This window comes from Manacus candei, unplaced genomic scaffold, assembly GCF_025592945.1.
Source record: "Manacus candei isolate 608988 ecotype Guabito, Panama unplaced genomic scaffold, ASM2559294v1 h1tg000023l, whole genome shotgun sequence".
Taxonomy (NCBI): Eukaryota; Metazoa; Chordata; class Aves; order Passeriformes; family Pipridae; genus Manacus; species Manacus candei.
The window spans coordinates 3341878-3365167 of NW_026138071.1; the positions used below are offsets into that span (position 1 = coordinate 3341878).

At 39.1% G+C, this 23290-nt stretch overlaps 1 protein-coding gene across 16 annotated transcripts in view; it reads left to right on the forward strand.

Annotated features, from left to right (window-relative positions):
* CLASP1 (cytoplasmic linker associated protein 1) overlaps positions 1-23290 on the forward strand; it is a 174077-nt gene that overhangs the window by 97605 nt on the left and 53182 nt on the right. For 7 of the 16 annotated variants that reach the window (XM_051786989.1, XM_051786990.1, XM_051786996.1 and 4 more), the window contains 5 exons: positions 4365-4472; positions 6016-6042; positions 7799-7966; positions 20646-20749; positions 23231-23254. In XM_051786989.1, the coding sequence (XP_051642949.1) occupies positions 4365-4472; positions 6016-6042; positions 7799-7966; positions 20646-20749; positions 23231-23254 (431 nt within the window). Of the gene's footprint in view, positions 1-4364; positions 4473-6015; positions 6043-7798; positions 7967-13083; positions 13192-16760; positions 16824-20645; positions 20750-23230; positions 23255-23290 lie in introns of all 16 variants that reach the window. The other 9 variants (XM_051786993.1, XM_051786998.1, XM_051786999.1 and 6 more) reach the window with 4 other exon arrangements.

Here is a 23290-nt window from a genome sequence, read left to right on the forward strand (position 1 = left end):
TGACCTGAAACTGGCAAGTTTAAAACAAAATCAGCAGCAGTTTCTACAATCAGTGGCACAATTTTCAATAGTTTTCATTATTCACCACAAAGGCAATAAAATGTGCTTCATTATAATTTTCAGATAACTTAGGCTCAGTTGGACACCTTGAGTGCATTATCAAAGGCTTTGGGAGTAACACAAGTTTAAAGAAATCACCATTCCCGATTTCTTCTCTGCCTTAAAGCTCTCCCTTGTCCTCAAGGGCAAGGCTTCTTTCAAAGTAGTGACTAACTGTGGTACTGCTCAGGTAGCAGGTTTCTTACTTCTCTTGGTCCATCCCTTTGCAAGTGCTGAGTTGATTTGCCTGTGCTTATTTGTGTAGGGCAAAGTGGAGCAACTGTTGTTTACTGAGTCCTCTGCTTTGGAGGGAGTTCTTGTGCAAAACCTAGAGATGGCATAATCTGATGCTTTCCAGTAAGAATCAGTTCCTTCTTGGGGAAAATTGTGGTGCAGAGTCAGGTCTTACACTAATATAATGTTGGACAAGTGCTGAATATGCATGGTAACCATTCCAATGGTAGTTGTAGAAAGTTGTTGTTTACAGATTTATATGTAAAGCATGTTTTTAATTGATCTGTGTCTCAGATGTCCACGTGACATTTAGCAGCGATACATATAGGGGGAACTAGAGGTTCTTTCAGTAATGTTTTTCTGCAAGTGGGGCAAAACTCCACTTCTGGGTACCCTAAATGCTTTAACCTGATCTGTGGAGAGACCATTATCATCCCAGTGCTTCCATATGTAACTTGTGTGGTTGTAGGTATCACTATTCACACATGGAATTGATTAAACTGAGTTGCGGAGCTATAACATACCATTTCTAGACTATTTGAAAGCCATTTTCTTCAGTGTAATGCACAGGCTGAGTGTCACAAAGCCCTTGTCTGTTCTGAGGAATGGGAATGGTGCAGTGTCCACTCAGAAGAGCTCAGAGCAATGCTGTCAGGTGAGGCCTCTTGTAAAGCACAAATGTTATCATAGAATCTTACTTCACTTGTTCCTTTTAAAAAAAAACCAAGACAACCTTCCTGGGTTTTAACATATGTTAGACATTTCAGGGTTGATTCTGAACCATTGTTGTAAAAATGACAGTAACTTCAAGAAATAAAACCAAAACCTCCTAAAAAATCCACAAATGGTTTCTTAACACAAAGCATTTGCATGGAGTCTTTCAAAATCCTTTCTGTACCAACCAATGTGTCACGTATCAAATTTAGATCAAGGGCTCTTTTATGGAAATACTTTTATGGTTTTTGGAAATTAGTTGGGGCAGTCTTTATCTGTTCCTTTGCTGTGCTGCTGTTGTCAGGATGCAGTAATGCTTTTAAAAGCAGCAGGAAAATAATGATTATGAAATATGGATTGCTACATCTGCAGTTTGAGCTAGATATGGAGACAAACCCACTTGAAAGCAAAGAAGTTTTGGGAGGGGAGGTGTTTGCTTGAGTTAAACAACAATAGCAAAGTCTAAATAACTTACTTGATATGTTTTTTCCAGTCCTGCTTGAAATTAGTTTTTCTGTCTGGGTTAGAATGATAGAGATAAAGCCACACGCATAGTTCTATGTGCAAATAACTCTTGGGTGTAAATGCAGACTCTTGTTTGCACATGAAATTCTTAGGGAAATGTAGCAGACACATTTATATCTACATATTGCAACTACAATATATGCATGCTCTACTTGGTATAATATATGTGAAAATCTGTTTGCACATTGCAAGTCCAGTGCAGTGTCTGAAAGGGTGAGAAAACCAGTATCAGTGTTGGCACTCTGTTCCTCCTGTGGGAGAACAACTCCTTGTCCCACATTGTTCTCTCTGACACCCATTAGCCCAAAATCAGTGTGCAAATCTAATTCCAAAAGGAGGCAGAATTTTGTTCCTGGGCATTTATTCATTCAGAAACTGCTGAAGTTGGTAGGAATCCGTGCACTAACTCTCAAGGGTTTCAGAATAGGACTTGAGTTCTCTGTTTCTAATCCTGCTGATAATCACATGTTAATTAAGTTTGACCCTTCAGTTCAGTTTTCTTTTTTAAAGCCTCTAGAATTGTTATCAGAAGCTAATCTTAGTTTCTCTTTATAGATTTTTTTTAGGCTTTGTATTTCTTAAGGTGGAATACATATTGTCCCAGTTTTCTCCTTCTTAGTCACCTACTGATGGAGACCAAAAAAAATAAATTTTTTTGTAGATGCAGAAAAATCCAGAAAATTCTGAGGATCTTAAGTGGTCTGTGCATAAGAGGAGACATCAGTATCTTCTCACCCTTTCTTGACCCATACATATCACTAAACATGTCTTCCAGTAATGTCTGCTGTTGTGTGTAAAAGTGAATTTCAGCTTGAGTTACCCCCCAGGACTTCCTGTAATGCCAAGGCCTCCTGTTGGTGTTCTGGAAGGATGTAAGTGAATTCCATTACTGGTTCCTAAGACTGGTCAGGTTTAACTTCTTGTCTTACTACGATGCCCTCTTGATGTGAGAAATGAGGGGAAGTCTTGAGGCTTCTGACAAGAGTGTGACATCTGTCTGCCTCCTTCCCTAAGCAATTCTTCCTCAAAGCCCATGGTGGGGTTTGGGGTCCATGCCTTGTTAATGAGTCACAGGGTGGCTCTGCTCATCTGTGTGTAGCTATGCTGTGCCAAACTTGCACGGGATGGGGGTGACCCAGCGGAAAGCTCTAGGGCTGCCTCTGATTGTGTGTCAGGCTGACTGTTTGTAAGAGGCAAGACTGTCCTAGAGTAGAGGAGAACTGCAGCCTTGCTGGTGGTAAGACCTCAGCAACCAGTTTGGTGACTGCTGGACCCATGTGGACTTGCTCAGAGCTTGTTTAATTAAGCTGGTGATTAAAAAGTTTTGTTTGTGTTTTCTGAGTTTTATGCTAATGATTTCTTCTGTGTCTCATTTATAAGCAGTTGTTTGAATGTACATGCCTGTATTTTGCCTACTGAGCTGTTTTAAAACTAGGTGCTGGTGAAGAGGTTTGAAGTAGAGCTGTCTTGTAGGCTTTTTCCCTTGCAGACAAGTTTAGCCTCTCTTCTCAAAGTTAAGCATCTCCTTATCTCTTTGTGTCTAGCAGAAACTTGCAGACCATGTTATGAATATTTTGAGAGCTCACAGAAGAACATAGCTCCCAATTGTTCAGCCTGGGCTGCTTGCCATTGTCTTGTCCTGCATGTGTACCTTATGTGAAGTTGGGTTTTTTTGGGTGGGAAATGTGTGTCTCCCTGTTCATATTTCTCTGTATGCTTATGGTAGAGACAAGAGGGCAGGAGATGAATATCTGTAACCAGTGGGTGCAGTTGTCTAGACTCTTCCCTTACCTGATATGGGTTTTTTCTCTTTTATTATTGTACCTGAAACTTGAAATCATCCTCTGAATGCAGGATAGCACTGGCATGAGTCCTGAGAAACAACTTCAGATTTGTCTGGGAACGGACGTGTTGAAAAGTACTGATGGAGGCTTTCTTTGTGTTACTCTTAATTATCATTTCTTTCCCATTAACTAGAGACAGATAATTGAAGCTTAGCACTGGAAAGAATGTTCTGTAGGAAACGGCCCTGCCCCAGGAAGGGGGTGAACTGATGACCCTGTAAGCTTTCCTAGCTCAAATGTCTGTGGCTTTTTCATGAGGAAAGGACCAAAAAAGGACCAAGAACACTTTATACCCTTTCTCTGCTTAAATAAAGAGAAGGCACACAGAATCATTTTTCCACAACATTGATTGTGTTAAATGGGACTCTCCATTACAAGTCAAGTTACACTGATCTCTGGATAAATATGAGGGATCTGTAAACAGGGAAAATTCAATGAGCCTGAAATAAAAGCATGGTCCGACTGCATTGACAGAGTGTCGCAGGAGTGCATGCCATCCTGCGCAGGGGGGAGCAGGATATAAAGCACCAAACAGCTAGCTGGAAATCCCAGTGATGGAATTTGGGAGGGCATCTGTCACACCTGTCTCTGAAAGTGTGATCACCTTCTCAGAAAGTAATAATTTGATATAGGAAGCTGCATTGAGGAGGTTGACATTTTTTGTTGTTGATCCTTTATAAAGAAGCTACTATAGAACAGAAACAAAGGCTATAGAGAGGTAATATTTTTTAATTAAACTGGCTGATAGCATTACCGAGAGCAAAGAAGTTTTTGGACTCATGGACTGTGGCTGTTTCCATTCCCTCCCCTGCGTCTCAGCCAACCCAATAAAAGGTGTTGCCTCTTCCTATAAAATTCTTTTGTATACCCTGGGTAATTGTGTGTAGAGTGTGTTAGACACTGCTACTGCCTTTTATTAACAGTGTGATTGTCTTTGCATTCCTCCAGGTCGGATCCGTACGAGGAGACAGAGCTCTGGCAGTGCCACAAGTGTCACCTCGACGCCTGCTGATACTCGAGGCCGCAGCCGGGCTAAAGTAGTTTCCCAGTCCCAGCGTAAGAATTGTTTTATTCCTGGGGGAGCAGAACAAATAGTTATTAATACGTTTCTCTTGAACTGCAGTAGCGTCAGCTGAGAATTGGGCTCACTTCTGATAATAGTGTTTGGACATGTAATAAAATGAATCCCCATGTGGCAGTGTGTGCTCCTGCTGACAGACAGGGCCCCAAATCCGAGTGCTAAGTTGCTACCATTATTTACTGGTTGTGCAGCAGAATCTCATGTCGCTGTCATCTGTAGAACTAAATAGCTGGCACTGAGTCCTGCTGAGACACCCCCTGTGACTGTAGCTGACTGCTGTCCTGGGGTCTTGCTCTACCAAGCTTCTCCTGCTTATGTGACTATTTCTGTATGTGTGACACGTGAACTGTCTAAAATTAATGGGATTTGGCATCAGTTTAAAATAGGACATTACCTATTTTGTGTAGATATGGGGAAAAGGGTTCTACTTTGATTCACATGACACATCTGCGCTCTCTGGCTTCCTGGCAAGGCATGGCTTTCCCCTAGGAACCACACATATGGTGCTGCTGCATGTTTGTCATGTGCATCTAAGGAGAATTTTGTCACTCAAACTTTAAAAGGAATTGGGGATAGGAAGAAGGCTAGTCCCTGTTTTGAGGACCTTCAGCCTTGTGGGTAAGAGGAGATGGGGTCTGTGGAAGGATCTGTCTGTTCTGAGGACTTGTCTTGCTTTGTACCCTTATTTAAAAGCCCTTCTCTGTTCATTCTCTCATTGCTTTGCTCTGTCATGCTGGAGAGGTGAAGAAGCAGTTTATAGCCTTGTGTTAAGCTGAGAGAGCTGAAGAAAGTAGTAGTATGTTGAGAATAGGGCCAAATGAAAATCTTTACATTGGGGTCTTGAAGATATATTTGGGCTTAGGTATGCTGATATAAATTGATTGCTTAAGTTTTGAACCTAAAACTGATCTAAATCCAGAAATTGCCCTTTTTTTCCTAAACTTAGCTGGGTGAAAAATGGTCAGACCACATGAGACAAGTCTCAGAAGTATTTAAAGAATAGTTAAATATCTGAAGGTTTCAGATATTATGGACTTACTTTTTTTTTTTATAGAATGCCTTATGAAAATTTAGGATGGTAATATCTGAACTTGCTGCCTTGGTCTAGTTTGCTGAATCCCATTTCCAGCCTAGCCCAATCAGATGTGTTCTTTATCCTTAAGCCAAGTTGCTTGAAATAATTTATGAATTCAAATATAAGTCACAGGACCAAATTCTCCATGGCCCACACAGTGGGTAACCATGCTGAAATTTTTCATACTGGGCTGGGGTGTAATTTAGAGCAGAACTTGAGTCTCAGTGTCTTGGTTGACATTTTACTAAGTAGCTGATCAACCTTGGGAAATTTAGTTGCATCTGCACATTAACTCACTGCATTCTGCAGAGGCTTTAGGAGTGACATGTTTGTAAATAAATCTGTGTATTGTGTATAGCATAAACCGCATGCTGAACGCAGTATTGTCTTGCTGTCTTTTAATCCACTTTTTGCCTGTCCCTTGGTCTGCCCTCATAATCAAGGATCGAGATCAGCTAATCCTGCTGGTGGTAAGAAATGTTTTCCCTTTCTTGCTTTCTCATGTTATTTCCTTCACATTTTTTAACTGCTAAGCTTTTAGTGTCCCTCATTCTCTCCTAACTGTGAGACTTAAAAGGCATTTTCTTAAAGTCATAAGTCAAAATGTGTATGGCAGGTGACTTTGCTTTCTCCCAGTAATCAAATATGCTAAGCATACGTTCTGCACATTGAAGCACTCTCACTGCTGCAGCTTAAACCCCAGGTGCTAAATTCTTTTTCCAGTTACTTCAGTGCAACCCTGCTGACATCAGTGAGATCACAGCAGTGTACCTGAGAAGAGTCTTGGTTTTAGGTTGTGGTGCTCTGTGTAAGACTGGCATCTGTCACTTTGGGGGTGGGGAGAATGGAGCCAGCACCACACACAGTATTGGAGTATTGATTCAGAATGGCTTTGATTGAGAAATTGGAGGGGACGAGTAAGTGTATAATACATGTGTTATGGCATTGTCCATGAGACTAATAGAATTGCATATCTTCTTAAATTAAGACAGGAGAACAGTCTTTAACTCTTGCTAGTACTAATAGTATCTGGAAATGAAATTTTTGTGAGATGCGTAGGTACTTTTCAGAGAGAAACCAACATGAGTATCAGTTCAAAATGTGAGCTTGCCTGAGTATGTTCTTGCAACCTTTTCAAGTATACTTTTCCTGACTGTTTTAGCAAATAAATTGAATGTCAGGAATGGTAATGGCAACAGCAGATTTTCAGGGACTCTATATACATGAAGAAGCAAAAAAAAAAAAAAAAATAGTCTTGAATCTATTACTCTTAGAGTATTACTTTATGATTACCTTTAAGCTAGCATTACTTAATTTTCAAACAACTTAGCAAATGAAGACCCAGAGGGGAAAAAAAGAAATTATCAGTCATCTCATTGAATTAGACAGCAAAAGTGTTTCAGATAGAGATATCTACTGCAGCTGGAATGTAAAGGTGTAAATTAATCTTGGTTAGTAGATTCTCTTACAGACAACAAGGCTTAGAAGAAACGTAAACTTGCTATGGACTATTCAGACAGAGAAGAAAAGATAAAACAGACCAACTATTTGACTTGCTAAAAATTTTCTTCATCTGAAAAATTAATAGCTTAGATTTAACCAACCAGACCTAAGTAAACCATCATCTCTACAAATGTGACAGGCTCACGTGGTTTACCCTTATTGTGCTGATCTCTTCAGATGTGATGGGGTTTTTATGTTGGTTGGATTTTGGTTTTGTTTTTTTTTTTATTTTCCTTCACTGAATTATTGTAGGAAAGTAATGCCACCACTGCAGTGTAGAATGAAGATGCCTGAGCTCCTCTGCAGCAGGTGACCTGTGCCAGAAGCCGGCAGCTGCAGCACAGCTCTCCACACAGGCTTGTTGGTGTTGCTTTGTGAGGAGTAGAAGCAGCCTGTGAATTCCATATTGCTGCAGCAGGGCTGTCCCAGCACCTCCACAAGCTCTCATAAAGCCAGCTGGGGTGTTCAAGTGCAACAATGTCTGGGCTTGATCCCCAGTGGGAAGCACAGTTCATAGAGGCAGGGTTGCTGATGTCCATGTTTATTGTCCATGGGCTTTCCTCGGTCTTCCTTGCAAGCCCATAGGGAATATTCCCATTAGTTTGTTGAGTGATTTGGATCAAATTTTTATAGAGAGCTGATTGTGTTCCAGTTTTGCCATCAGTGTGCTTAAAATCTTGGGGGGTTTTAATTGTTTTACCCTTATTTCTGGTTCTCTTCTAGCTGGTAGCCGGTCTAGTTCTCCGGGTAAGCTCTTAGGAAGTTCCTATGGTGGCCTGAGCGGCGGAACATCCAGAGTCCAGCCAGTGCCATCATCTTCAGAGAAGCGCAGCAAGATTCCTCGGAGCCAGGGATGCAGTCGAGAGACGAGTCCCAACAGAATAGGACTAGGTAAGAGCAGTCACTGCAGTGACATGCTGACCAGCATGCTTGAAGGAGGGTCCTTCCTGTTGACTAGTAAACTGTTTATGTTACTGTTATTCTTCTGAATTTTTCATCTGACAAGTTAATGTGATTGTGGTTTATTGGAGAGTAATTTTAATTTTCCAGGTTGAGCTATACTTTCAAAGTAAGCCTAAAGATGTCATGATGTATCTTCTGTTTGAAATTCAACATGAGTGATGTTATTAGATCAGACGGCAAAAACAGTTGTCGTGAATAACCATCACAGCAGAAAAACCTCATTTGGTATCAACGTCTCAGTCCTAAAATGAGTTGAGCAATCTTTACAGTCAGTTGGAATCAAAGGCAAAAAGCACCTTCTTGGATTATCTGAGAAATTTTGCAGCTTAAATGGTTTGCTTCTCTCATCCTTAATATCTTGGAGCCGCATTCTTAGACGATGTTTTAGACTTCTGCTTTAATTGTTCTGCTTTCAATATTCTTGTCTCAGTGACTGTTATGTAAATCTTCTGTAATAGTTTCAATTTTCAAATTTTATCAGCAGATTCATTTTTTTTAGGTCAGGTGAGTAAACATCGTATATAAAACTTTCGTGTATCCGAACTGAGGTGAAAAGGTATTCAATGTGCTGTCTGAACATTTTCATTTTTTAATAGAAATTGTTTTATAAGTTTGAAACTAATGTAAAAGAAGAACACTTTAAATGATACTGATGCTAAATTATTTTTTATCTCCAAAGACTTTTCTAGCAAGTTGAAATTGATTGAAATTATAGCCTTACTGTTGGCAGTTAAATTTATAACTGTTGTCTTAGCAAATGTATTTTACATTTAGTCTACCTTTTTATTTAGAGTAGATTGTTAATAGAGAAGTATCTTATTCATTCTTCTAGTATACTGAAATAATTTTAAAGCACCTCAGTGCATATGCCATTATGATTCATAAAAAATACTTCATGTTCATTGTGATTGCTTTTCCAAATTCAGTGTTCTTCTCATGTCTGATCTATTTTATTGCCTCTGTATGAAATTGTGCTTTTCTGTTCGCTGCTTTTAAAATGTAAAGTGCCTCCCCAAATACTGGAGATAATTGTTCTGCTATCACTCTGTAGGAGAGCGGTGTTTTTTAGGAGGAAGCAAAGAATGATGGATAGTACCATCACCCATGTTTAAGCTGATCATCACGTTATGTGGTTTGATTTGAAACAGTCTTGAGCATCTGAAGGGAAATTGCCTTGTGTAAAAATCCTCACTCTTGGGTTGCCTGCTTTCAGGTACATTACGGAGCCTTGAATTCTTTTGAAAGAGTAATTTGTATCTCATTTCTCTGGTGTGCTCCCTGAGAAGACAGTCAGTGCTTGTTCTTTGAGAGTGGGAGAGAGCTCTGACATGTATCAAATGTGTGGCTTACACCTGCCCTCCCTGGGTTGATGGCCACAGCCTGTTCTTTTTGGGGTGTTAGGGGAACAGGCGTGTCTGACACTCGTGTTGCCTTTACTGCTCAGTATTTTAATTGAATCTTGAAAATGGTGATATTGGATTGGATAGCTTCTGCACTGTCAGCTATATATCATTATTCCATTGTATTTATTACTTTATAGCATAGTAGCTAACAGTATTTTATGCTTTCTTATTATGTTGCTTCAGTCTCTCTATTTCCTTGATATTTTATTTTGTTTGTTCATTTCATTAAACAGACTCCCACTCACCTTGGTTTTCAATACGGGAACCATCCACTGGAGTTTTTCAGGCCCTCCTGGGGCAGTAGCAAGATAATAGAGCCTCTCCATGAGGATGCCTGTTAACATCAGTAAATCGATGCTAGCTTAGGTTTCCATGATGACCACAGGTATCCATGAATAATGTTCCTTCAGTGTGCTGGAAACCTTGAAGAAGTTGTTTTCAAAGAGGCACATCTGGTGTGCCAAGGTCCTGCATGGTCACCTGTATAGCCCTGCTTATGACACTTCAGTTTTAAGCTTACCTTTACTATCTCCTCAGTGAGTTTTACTAGTGGTGATAGTTGGGGAAGGAGGAGTATAGTCCACTTAATCTTGAGCTTTTCTTTGGGTCCCTTGAAGGAGATTGTCTCCTCAAAAAGGCGATGTCCATTTCCCATGGATTGAAAGTTATGTGCCTGAAGTTAATTCTGTTGGATGCTCAGCAGATCATGTGGCACAGCTGGTTCTGAAAGGAGTGAGAGATTCAAGTTTGTCATTCTCCAAAAAGTGGAGCAGGCACAGCTGGCTATCAGTTTCCTGCAACAGCACTCTCTCTGGTTATGCTATGAGTGTTTATTGGAAAGCTGAAGGCAGTTCTTGACTTGCTTCTACAGGGTGTATCCCACTGCAGAGCTTTCCTTTGGCTGTTTTGGCAGCATTTCAGACTTTAAAATGCTGGTATTGATTTAAAGAAAGCCTCTGCTGATTTTCATTCTCCACTTAAGAATCATTAAAATTCACACCCTGATGAAATACAAGTTTCTTCCAAGTGGTAGATTGGTAAACAGGGGCAGTATCATGTTCTGCTAGTGATATTTACATTTGTTGTGTTCCACTGGTGTGTTTCAGTAATGATGTGAGCCATGTCTAAGTGCTGTGACTTTCCAGATGAAGTTGGTAAAACTTAGATGTACAGTACACATTAGAAAGTTTGAATATTGTTAAAAACAATGCAGCCTTGTCCTGTCCTAGGCTCTCTCACAGCAGAGCTGACTGTGGGCACACTGTCTGCTTTCATTCTGATTACTCCTTTTAATCCATTTTGCTACTCATTTACTTGATTTCTGTCCAACTTTTGGGGGTTGAGAATTCTCAAATTGAGACTTGTGTCTGTCGTCTCTGCTGCCTGCAGTACAGAGACAGGCTGTCACAGTATGAGAGACTTCTCTACATTACAACACTGCTGGCAGTGTCTAAAGGAAATACTCTGAGCAGCTGATACACAACCTTCTCTACACAACACAGTATTAAAAATGTGAGGCAGGTGTCTGGGAGTCCACAACAGACTCATCTTTCAGTTCTTTTCTATCCATTCTTTTTTTCCTTTCTTCTGTGTTTGTATCCAGTAACATGCAAGCCTTTTGTTTGACCACTACTCATGAAGTAACCAGTGTTTGGTTTAGGGTGCTCTGTTTGTACAGTCAGTATTGTGCTACATGTGTAGCATTGTCCTACTAGTCTGTTCTCATGCAGTTAGAGCACATTTTCTTCATACTTCATGCTGCTGCTGTTAGCTGTTATGGAAGGAGAATGTATTGTGTGCATCCATTAATTTTTTTAATCATTCACATCTCTCCCTCTCTTAAGAGCCTTTACAGTTTTTAGTAGGGTTGTATTATAGAAAAGGCTGGCAGATCTTCTCTGCTTAAGAGAAATGACTGCTTGTGCAAACCTGATTTGAAGGCTGCCATTATTTACATCTAAGCATGAGACCCAAGAATGAGAAGTTTGCTTCTATAGAGTGTGCAATTTCAAGCAAGTATTGTGTGCAAGACTTTAGTGTGTTACTTTTACGTGTAGTTTACCCATCAGCTTTTTTCCTTGTACATCTGAGGTGAGATTATTGTACTCATGGACCCTAGTTTCATCCAGTTCTTATAATTTAGTCTGTCTTATTTAGGACCATTTAGCTCACTCAGAACCATTAGACATTATGGTGATCTAATCATCTTGGTTAATAACTCATCTTGTATTGTCTGACATCCAAGGTCAACCATCAGAACCATTAATTCAGCTGAGAGATATGAACTGGGTTTTGCAAAACTGGAAGGGATTTGACAAACCAAGAATCTGGCAGAAGTTTCTATTTGAATTAAAAAACCCAAATATGAAGGTTTCTATTTTGTTCTGTACTGTTTTGCTTGAAGGATACTAACACACCCAATGTATATGAGACCACAGAAACACTGTAGAGGAACTTCATTAGCTTGAGTCTAGGCATATAAGTTCTCTGTAAAAACCAACATTTATAAGAATATATATATATATTCTGAAGCATGCAAATGGCATTTTTTAAAATAAAAACAGGGATAGTGTCAAATTATTAGCATGTTCATATTACGCATATGTACCTCTGCTGTGTTGTCATCAAAGCTGGCAGATTAGGATTTACTTTGTGCATGAGAAAATTCTTTAATGGCTTTTCTTGAACGCTTAAAATATGCTACTGCCTTTTCAAAACAGCAAAGGAAATCTCTCGTCATTAAATTCTTCAGGGTAAACTCCTGGCAATTAACCACTGTTCTTTTCCCTAAGAAAATATTGTGTTCTTTATCAGGTATAAAGCTTACTAAATACCTTTCTGCAAACATCTTTCAAACATGTAGGATTTCAAACATCTGCAAACATATAGAGTTTTGTCAAAGTAAAGAGTATAGTTTAAAGCTCCCCTTCAGTGTGCATACATCTTGATCTATGTGCATGTAAAACTATAAATATAAGTTTTTAGAAAATGCCTGAGGAGCAAGAAGTTAGCTTCTGTTAAATATCTGAAGCTCTGCTGCTCTCTTCAAATTCAAATCACTTTTTAACCTGTCTTTCAGGTATTCAGGTTCTAAGTGCCTTTTCCCAGTACCTTTCATTAGAGAAAGATATTTCTGCAAGTCTGTACAGTACACCTTTTTTTTCCTTAGGATATTTGTTCATGGCAAAATTATCCTTGTGAAAGGCAAATCTATGTAGAAATAGCATATAGGTATTATGATTACTTAAAAAAATTTTCATCTACTATTTTGTTCCAGAAGGATGTTTATCTTATAATTAAGGAAGAAATATTCCAGAAGGGTTTCTTTCAGCCTCATCTGTTTTGCAACAGTAGAGCTCCCCTAAATGATTGAAGATTGCTGCTCTACTTGAATAACAAAACTTGGATTGCTTAAGACAAAAACAGACTGTCAGCCAGACATTAATGCTGCTCAAATTTCACATCACAAACACCGCTCAGCATGTAAGGTAGTTGGTTTGTAAAGAGCCTGAGCAGGCTGCTGCAGATTGTAATTACTAATGTAATAATTACCGTAACTAACAGAAATGTGACTTGACTTTGAGCTTTCTGTCCTCATTAAACTTGTTCACCTTCTCTGAAACTCTCCATGCTGCATGCTAGCACGGAGCAGTCGTATCCCCCGACCCAGCATGAGTCAGGGGTGCAGTCGTGATACCAGCCGTGAGAGCAGTCGAGATACAAGCCCTGCTCGGGGCTTTCCTCCACTTGGTGAGTACATGTAGGCATTGGAGCTTTAAGGGTCAATATTCTTTTGCCTTTTTCCCTTGTTGTGGTTGCCCTTTCAAGACACTGCTAGGTGGAATGAGCTCTTTCCTGTCCTCTGGATTCCTCACGCTCCCCCTTTCCAACCCTGTTTTTTTCCCCTCTGTTTTCTTCTGCATGCTTCAATTCTGGTTTTAAATGTTTCACTGTTAGCAGGAAAATAGTTTAGTTTCATAAAATCAGCTTGTACGGGGCTGCTGTGCTTCGCTTTACAACACTGATGAAAATCTATGGGAGAGCAAAGCTGGATCTTCTAGGTCACAGTGAAATAGTTGGTAGCATCGTAGTCTGTTCTTGAGTGACTCTAATTATTCACAATCTGACTTTCTTACAACTAGATACAGTTACAGTATATAATTTCTATATTAAATCCTCAAATGGAGATAGCAGCTCTCTTTTTGTAGAGGTTTTACAGAACATTGTTAATCATCAGTTTAGTTGCACATGCCATTTTAGTAGGAAACTTTATCAAGCAGCTTAAAATTGTGGAAAGACTGAGGTTTTAAAGGAGCATCATTGAAGTGCAGCTTAAGTGTACAGTACAAATAGAGAATCTCATTACAGTTACCACATGCAGAAGTTTTTCTGCACAAATGCTGAATACAGCAAGACAGTTAATGTTTCTGATCAAATACCATGTCATATATTCAACCAAAAACATTACTTGTACCAAAGACCTGTCATCTCAGACATGAAATATGGTTGATCTCCAGGCCCTCTTTGTTTATATAGTAATTTAACGAAGAATGGTGTTACAGGATCTATTTTGCACATAGTGACAAAATGAAGAATATGATACAGTGTGTAAGTGGAACACAGCACAAGTTAATTTTGGAGAGGCTTTTGGGTTCAAAGACTTCATTATATTGAGTTTTAAAATAATCTATTTGCTTTATCTCTAATACCAATTTTGGGTGAAAAATGGGAGGAGTTCAACTTTGCATTCATAACTTGGTTCATAGCTCTTTAAGATAAATGGATGAACTTTTTTTTGATTGAATGAAGTTGATTTGATACTAGAGCTATAAAAAGACAGTTGATACACAACTGTAACTCAATTTTATAGTTAACTTGCCTAGCTTCAATTTTGGATGAGCCTTTTTTCCTCCAGCCAAAATGTATAAGCAGGCTGGATTTCAGGGTAACTCATTAGTGTTCTGTGTCACTGTGCTGTGGTTTTTTATTTTATTGAAAATATAGTAGTTGAAATATTATCTTGAGCCCCTGTTCTGAAAAATAAATGCAGTGTACCACAATCAGGGTTGGTGTGAGCTTTGTATGCCTTCACCAGTTCTGAGTCTGACTCCTACACTGACTATAAAATTTTAGTTACAGATGTGTGTTACACTGTTTGTTACATTTATTGTGGGAAGAGGGTCATCTCATTTTAACTCACGTTTTTTAATTACTTGAAGATTAATGCATTTCTAGAAATATATTGTTATTGGGTCATAAAGGTTACATGGGGAGGAAATATCGATGTAACAACAGTAACCCAATGTAGTTGTTATCCTATTACCTTTTCCTTGTGTTTTCATTGAAATGCTTTGAACTTGAACATGTTCATGAACTTGTTATTTGTGTTGTGGATAATTCATGTCAGAGAAATTTATATATGTCAGTTTAAGCCAAAACAATATGGTTCTATTACAGTATTTTTAGAACCCAGTTAATCTTGCAATAATGCAAAGATAATATAATCCTACTGTGCGTGGTCTGGTTTTACTTATAAAGATTAACTTGTATATTTGTGAATTATACTTTAAGTAGCTATATGTATAGACAGGATTCTTGCATTTTAGAGGTATTATGGTCAGTGTCAAGCCCAACATCCTGACCTTGCGAATTGCCCTTGTTTTTGGGCTGCTGTGTAGGTTTGCATGTCTGTGCATCAAGAGTCTTGCTTCCTATGTTAGTAAATACCAGTTAAGAGTCAGTCTATGCTCAGCCTGTTTGCAGAGATGTGAGGTTTTTGTTTTTTTTTTTTTTTGTTATTCTTGTTTCTCCATGAGCCCTAATCTTGCAGTGGCATCCACAGGGGCACAGTGAATGACTTGGGAGAAAGCAATTGCATGCTGAGAACGTTAATTGTGGGGTTCAGTCCATAATCCTGCACTGACCCTGCAAATCTTTCATGAGTTTACTTATGATGTCAGTGGGATTGTTCTCTTGAATAAATGCATGTGTTCTCCATAGTCAAAGACCACATTGCATATTCTGCATAGCTTTTAGTGAAGCTTTCACAGTTGAAAAAACTACAAATTTTATTTTTCCCATTTTGCTGATTTCTACTTTGTAATATTAGTATTTGTGTTTATGAATTCCTTGCCTTAGAAAGAAGACTTAGAGTTTTTCTTCTGCACATGTATGTACATAATTGACAAAACCTGTTTGTATTAGAAGGTGATTTTGGTTTATTTTTTCAGTTTCTTGACAGTACTAGTTACGATGTTAAAGCAACAAGGCCTTCAGTGAGTCTGTGGTGATGAATTGCTCAAATGAACAATCAGTTTCTTGGGTCAGTTGCTTTGAGCTGGTGAGCATGTCATTGCTAGACATAGGGAAAACTTCCTTAGAAAAACTGAATTTATGTAATTTGGAAATGACCAGGCCAGTTTTGCATTTGCTTTCATAAAGAATTCATTTGTATGCCGAATCCAAGAACTGAAAACCTCTCCAAAGGCGTTTTGTGACTGATGTGCTGCTAACAACTGGGAATTGAAGTGGGAGCTATATTTGGTTTAGGCTCCTCTGCTACTGCGTGTGCTCCATTGCTATTAACAATTTGTATACATGTGTAATTCTAGATAGGTTTGCGATGTACGTATTCTCATTATCTGTGCATGTTCATACTGAGGTTCAAGAAACATGTATACAAAATTTGTTAAAAGCAAGACACCTTTGGCAGTAGCAACACCTGCAATATGTGTGTACGTGTGTTTTCTTGGAAAAGAAACCCAACCCCAGGACTGATACACAGTGGTTGGTGACCTCCCTGTATGACTCTTTCTACTTATGTGGTTATGCCTTCTCTTTGTTAACGTTTCTTTATGCATAGGCTAGAATGTTGTAGAAAAATACCTGCAAGCACAATTCGTAACCATTCATCATGGCTTCACTTTGGGGTTTAGATCAGACACATCTAAATCCTTCTCTGTAGTTATGTGCTCCACGTTCTCGTTGATGGCCGTCTTCCAGGCCTGTGGGTCTGGAACGTGACTGATGTGCACTGGGGGGATTTTGCTGAGCTGCACCCAGTTTGGGACTGTCACAAATGAGTTGTGTCATGCATTGTGTTTATGGTCACGAGGGGAAGGGGGGAAGCTACAGACGGAGGCGTTGCTGTGGGGCTTGCACTGTATCTGTTATGCATTCATATACAGCCTCATTTCCCCGTCACTATGAAACACCTTTACCGGTAGTGGTCACACGCATCCCCTTTGGATTGTGGCATTTTCTGTCTCGGGTTCAATGTGTGTTAATCCTGTGGGTGTTGCCATTCCTTCTACTTGCAGCTTCTCGACGTCATTCCAGGTCCACTAGTGCTCTCTCCACTGCTGATTCTGTTGGGCAGTCAGGTGAACAAGCGCTAACTGCATGAATCCGCTTCTTATACGTAGTCTTGTTTTACACCATCTTAACATTTGCCATCGTATGCATCAGCCAGCACTTGGCATGTGCTTCTCACCGCTGCGGGGCTTTCTGTTCTGGTTTTGTTCAACGTGGCTTTTTGTTTTGAATTTCATTTATTGGATGTTTTTAATTTTATGTATTTTGGGAACATTGTGAACAGTGTTTAAACAAAGGGTGATCCAGGGCTTACTCAATTCTACTGTAAATTGGCTCAGTTGTGCAGCATGGGCCTAGAATTGGATCCCATCCCCCGAATGGGTTTCATCCCATTTATTACTAAATATTCTGGACTACTGTTGCTGTTAATGAAAGTTCTTTGGGATCCTCTCCAGAATACACAAGAGCAGCAAAAATTAAGCACCTGAGGAGCTTTCAGAATCAACTTTGAAGCATAACACATGCTGATCTGCCCTTCCTATAATTCTGAAGGCCTTGTCCAAAGTACATGGAAGTTGTTGAAAAAAAACCCAAAATTATTCCCTTAATTTCACTGAGCTTTGCATCAGACAACTGATGCTCACATATAATGAGAAAAATCTGCAGTTGCTTCTTCCTCACCTCTGTGTTGGATTCTTATGGAGAACCTATAACTCCCTTTGAAATCAGGATATTTCACTGGGAGTCCTAAAAAGAGTTGAACAAGTGCTGCTGGCTTTGGGACAATAGAGACTTAATTATGGGGACAAAGGTGATGTAGAAAATGAGACCTTCAGTGTTTTCTTGGAGGCTAAAATTGCATAAGGAACTTGTGATACTGAAAGTTATTTAATTATACCCCTTCAGGTAGGGAGTGAAAAATACTCTGTTTCTCATGAGTCTAGTTAAATGGCTGTCACTTAATTAAAACTCTCAAAACATTTCCATTATCAGGTTACTCAACAGACATGATGTAAGCTGATTTGACTGGCATTTTTCAAATAACAATTTGAATTTGTATTTAACCAAAGTAATTTAAAATATTTAAAATAGCTTGATTGTAATACAGATTTAAGCTTTGTTTGCATTCAGCTTCCTGTGATAGTCACTTCATGCTTGGCTCCGGTGGTTTGGTACAAAGAATAATCAAATTTTTTATGGTTACCTGTGTCCTACAGAAGACCAAAATCTTCTGAAAAATGGCAAAAAAAGGGTCAAAAGTGGTGATTGCAAATTTTCACCAAGTTTGGAACAAGTATAATGAATCTAGTCAGGGAGACAAGGGAATGTGGCCAGAGCATATTCTGCTTATTTCTTGCCCAGTAATGTTGGGCTTGCCTGTGCTTGTTATTCCTGGAGCCAGATGTGTTCCCAGCCCCATGTTAGAGATATGCTGAGATCTCTCCTAAGGTCTTACTTCTCCACTCAGATATGGCAACAATGTCTTGGGGAGAAACCCAGAGTAACTTGGGTGTTATGAATTTAAAGATCACTGAAAAAATTAGTTCAGAAAATTCCTGATAGCCATGGAGATAGATAGAAGCCAGCATGCCACACTGCACTTAATGTGTAAGAAAAGCTCAATTTTTTTTTCTTTATGCTGGGAATTTAAACTGATCTACAATTGAATTACTTTGCCATTTTGTTCTTCATTTAATAAAAAAGCCAAAACAACTATCTACCCTTTTCTAATGTAATACTAAATTTATGTGAAAACAAATGACAGTGGTATTTTTGATGCTGTGTAATTTCAAAAGCTAAAACCAAATTCTGATCTCATTGAGTTGGGTTTAAATATAAAACTGAGTTCAAGACTTCTCTCAACATTTACAGCCCTCGTATTGTACCAGATATTATGTGCACTTAGGAAAATCCTTGTCTTCTGTACATCTTTGTAGTGTATATCTCTGTAGTTGTGACTTTAGTTTCAATCAGACCTAACACATTCTTGTCTCCTCTGTGCTTCTGTTATGAGTGCACAGATCTTTCTATTTTAGGGATAAAGCACTATTTCACCTAAATATTTGAAGTGATTCTTCAACTCAAGTACATTAAAAAAGGGGATAGTAATAACACATACAACTTTTATTTCTTTGTGAAATGTCATGATTTGATTACTTTTTTGGCAGTAGTTCTAAGAAATTTGTTTATTTTTTTTCCCTTGTAATGTGTTTTGTAGAAAATGTGCTTTTGTTGTAAATCAGAAATGTCTTGTCTGGGTACATAACTCTAGGAAACAGAATTTTGGTAGATAACACTTCTCTTTGAAATAAATACTAGTCTGCAGGGGTTCTTTTTTCTTCTCCAAATCCTTTGGATATAAAATTTTTCCCTGTTTCCTTTCAGTAGCTTAATCTCTGATACATTCGAATAAAGCTTTGGAATTAGGACAGTAGACTGGCAAACTTCAATCTCTGATTTAAATTATGCATGTCAGTGTGAGCTAATTCCTTAAAAGATATTTTGGTGCAGAAGGTTCTTAAAGAAGAAAGAAATGAAATTTTGTGATAAGCGCAGTATTTTCCAAAAAAATACATTAAGCTGCTGAATACCACATTTGACCTCAGTTTTTTGTAAATCCACAATATAACTGGGCAATTTGATGAGCAGTATTTTTCCATTGTTAAATTAAATATAGATGAACTATTAAAAGACCTGTGTGACTTGATCCCTCTCTCGTGCTGCCTGATGGCTGCCTCCAGTGTGGATCAGCTGAAGGTCTATTAAATGGGCTCATGCAAGTTGATTCTGAATTTGGTGGCAAAACTCTTATTGGCATGTGTGGGTGCAGGGGAGAGGTGTGTAACCAATGTCCCTGGAGGGATGTTCTGAGTCCTTGACGAGCAAAACCAAACCCATATGGAAACAAAAACTTGGAATGTAAAAAAACAATGTTCCTGCTTATGGACCAAAGCCAGGATCCCAGTAATCTGGTGTCTGATCTGCCCCCACCTAGAAGGACTAGGCTGCCAGAGCCTGGCCTGTGGTACTCAAGTCAGTGATTCTGTCATATCCCTGATAGCCTTCCTTTTTGAATTTGGCTTTTGCTAAAGAAACTAATTCAATAACTTTTTTGGTAGACTTGGCAAATTATAAAGTAAACTAATTAATGTTAGGAGCGTAAATGGCATTTTAGATTCAATCTCTGTTGCTTTGGATGCCTTCGAGAACTTTGCCATCAAATTCAAAGGGAAAAAGATCATCCTGTGTGCTCAAAAGATCAGTTTTGATATAGAGCTTTGGCATTTAAACTGCTTCTTAAGAACAGTACTAAACCAAAAATTGCAGTCACTTCACAAGTAAACAATAAACTTTATACTGTGAGGGCATAGGGGAATATTGTACTGATTAATCAAGCCTTGAGACATAAAATAGGCATAAATACTAGTCTCACATCCTTGCCTGAGAAAAGGCTGCAGGATGAATGAGAGCTTGGGTATTAACATGTTCTGACACCAGGCATGGTTCTGTCTCTCTGAAGTTAATGAGAAGCTTTCTCTTGATTTCTGAGAGTGCCAGATTGGGATGGGCATGTCTGCCTCTGACATTAAAATAAAGCTTTGAAACAGCTGTGTAAAAAGAAACATAAAATAGATACCCTGCTTCCCAGTTTAAAATAAATAAATACAAAGTTGCCCTGAGGATCCAAAATTGTCTCTAACACCCAACAAACAATAGTTTATTTCTTACCTTAATGACAAACTCTCTGGAGCTCTGGGTAAAAGGGTGTTTAATGGAAAAGCACTGTGAGTTCCCAGAGCCCATGGGGAGAGCTACTTGGGCACCTGATTAGGATTCCAAGTGAATGTGAGTTCATTTAACAATCTCTTTCAATGTTGTCTTTTGTGCAGACCGGTTTGGACTCGGACAGCCAGGCAGGATGCCTGCTTCTGTGAATGCCATGCGAGTCCTGAGCACCAGCACAGATCTGGAGGCTGCTGTGGCCGATGCACTGGTAAGAGGAAAAATACAAAATGCTTCCAACACCGGAAAGTGGCTTAAAGTTACCTGTACGTATGTTCTCCTCTTTCTAAATAGCTTTGTTCTGATTGTGCCAGTGTCTGATGCTGTAGAGTTAGTTACCTTTTGCTGTTTTGTCTTCGGCTATATTGGCAGCAGTATATTTTTCCCTATTTCGTGTTAGTTCTCCGCAGTTGTTATCAGACAGACTGCTGTGGCTTGGTGCTAGAGCTGCAGGATGGGTTGGATCAGCTGTTTGTCTTTCACTTGGCTGTCAGAGGATGTTCACGGCACCGTGAGGGTGCTTGTCACTTGTGGGGTTGGAGATTTCCATCAATCCCATTACCTGCATAAAGACTTTGTCAGAAAAAGAGTGTCCTCTGTTAGAGTCAATAGGAATTCAGCAGTCGGGTTTCAGCAATAACTGAGAATTTCACAAGTTCCTGCCCTCTGTTTATTTGCACCTGGATAGATACTCAGTTAGCTCATAACCTGGCTTGTATGGAATTGGTAGCATCTCATGCAGTTAAGTTGTATTTGTCTAATTTGCTGCTAGTACTTTCAAACATTCACTGCTTTTTCCAGTAAATTTATTGTCATTCTTAAAAATTTCATTGTCCTGTATAATCTTACTCAACTGTGGTAGCTCTTGACTAGAACCCAGAAAGTGCCTTCTGCTCTTCAGAAGGCAGGTATTAAGCTTTTGGATTTACCTCAAGTATTTGGGTGAGAGAGGATGTGTAGAAGCAGGAGAAATTACTGTATAGCGTTAGCTGGGTACCAGTGGGTCTTCTCAAGCTCCAGATCTGAACTGAGGGAAAGATATCCTGGTGTATATTGAGACAGATATCTCAGAATCTATCTCACATTGTCTTTAAGGAGGATGAACCATCCCCAGTGTTTGTGGTGGATGGCCTTTCTCCATTTCCTAGTTCACTTTCCCTAAGGATGGCTAACATGTTAGCCATCTGATTATCACCCAGCTCATGTCACCTGTTAGAGTACTCTTAGAAAAATGACCCTTTTTACAAAATTTACCTTTAAAAACAAAGAAGTATTTCCGAATACTAGAAAGGTAAGATAGTATATAATGGATGGCACTGTTGCATTTAGTGGGCTGAATCATTAGTGAACATTCCCATTACCAAATACAACAAACAACATGTGAGACATTTCTGCTCTCAGCACCTCAAATTTGCCACCAGAGCAGTTCAGAGTATAATTACAGGCAATGGTTTGCCTGTGTAAACGAAATCAGGCTTTATCCTTGCATGTGAGCAGCTGCTGAATACAGGTTTTGTGAGGGAGAAGAGTCACAGTGTTTCAGTTGACTGCTGAGCACTGAGATTTTTTTGGGTGTGACTTAATCTTCAGTTAGACTTACAGAGTTCCCTTTTAAATATTTCATAAATTAAATAACATTGTACTGCAATGTTAAAATCTTGAAGGGTTGAACACTTTAAAAGGGAAATACTTAAGTCTAGTTGGAAACCAGGTGGTGCTGCTGACTGCTGATCAATCTGAATTTGTATGACTTTAGGGGATGCAATGCAATGTTGCTGTCCCCTTCTTTCCCACCAACCCAATTTGCTCTTTTTCTTGGTTGCCTTCTCACAACAGGCAATTTACAAGCCCTGTGCAGGCTCCTTTTGAGAGAATAATGTGATGCCAACTTTTACCCAGTAGCCTTGTTTTCAGAGGAGTTTTCTTTTAGACGTAGTAGAAAATGAAAAGAACTTCTCCAAAGATGGCTTGAGCCAAATTCTCCATTTAAACAAAACACAGTGGGTCATTTTGTGACCTCTACTCCCTCTGTACAAATCCCATTGGATCCACTGCTTCTGTTTGAGCTGGACTTGGCCTAAACCCTACAGTGGCTGTACTGGGAATCAGTGCTCAGATCTGTCAGAAGACCTCAAAGGGTGATGGAAACTTCGCTGTTAAGTGAGGCCTTTAAGCCAGGCATGCCAGCCAGGGGGTCTTAAAAGAAGCTAATCTTCAAAAAAGTGTGGCGTAAGAACTGTGGGTTGAAAGAGAACTTGGCAAGTGAAGTTGATAAAATGTGCTGTACTGTAGATAGTGGCTTCCTCACATCAGAATTTCTTTGTAAGACCCTAAAACGAAATGCTACTAATAATATCTGGGGAAAGAAATCATCACCAGAAACTCTGGTATCTTTCGGTGCAGAGTTTCTGAAAAGTAAGCAAAGAGGTGCTGTATATAGATCTGTTCCTAAAAAAGAGATAATCTCACTTCCAAGCTCCCTATGGAAACTGTAGGCAATACGAGTAGTGCAACAGTTAGGAGATATTCAGGCGTTATTATACCCACTTTTATTTTGCGTAAACTGTGTTTTTTTTTTTAATTTGCTAAGACACATTTGCTATACGTTTTTGTTGCATAAACAAACCCTACATAAGCTTCTGACATAATTCTCTATGCTTTTTCCCACCCTTCAATATTTTCCTGCCTACAGCTGTTAGGAGACTCCAGGAGCAAGGTACTAGTGCTTTCTTGACTTTTTATTTCTACTTTC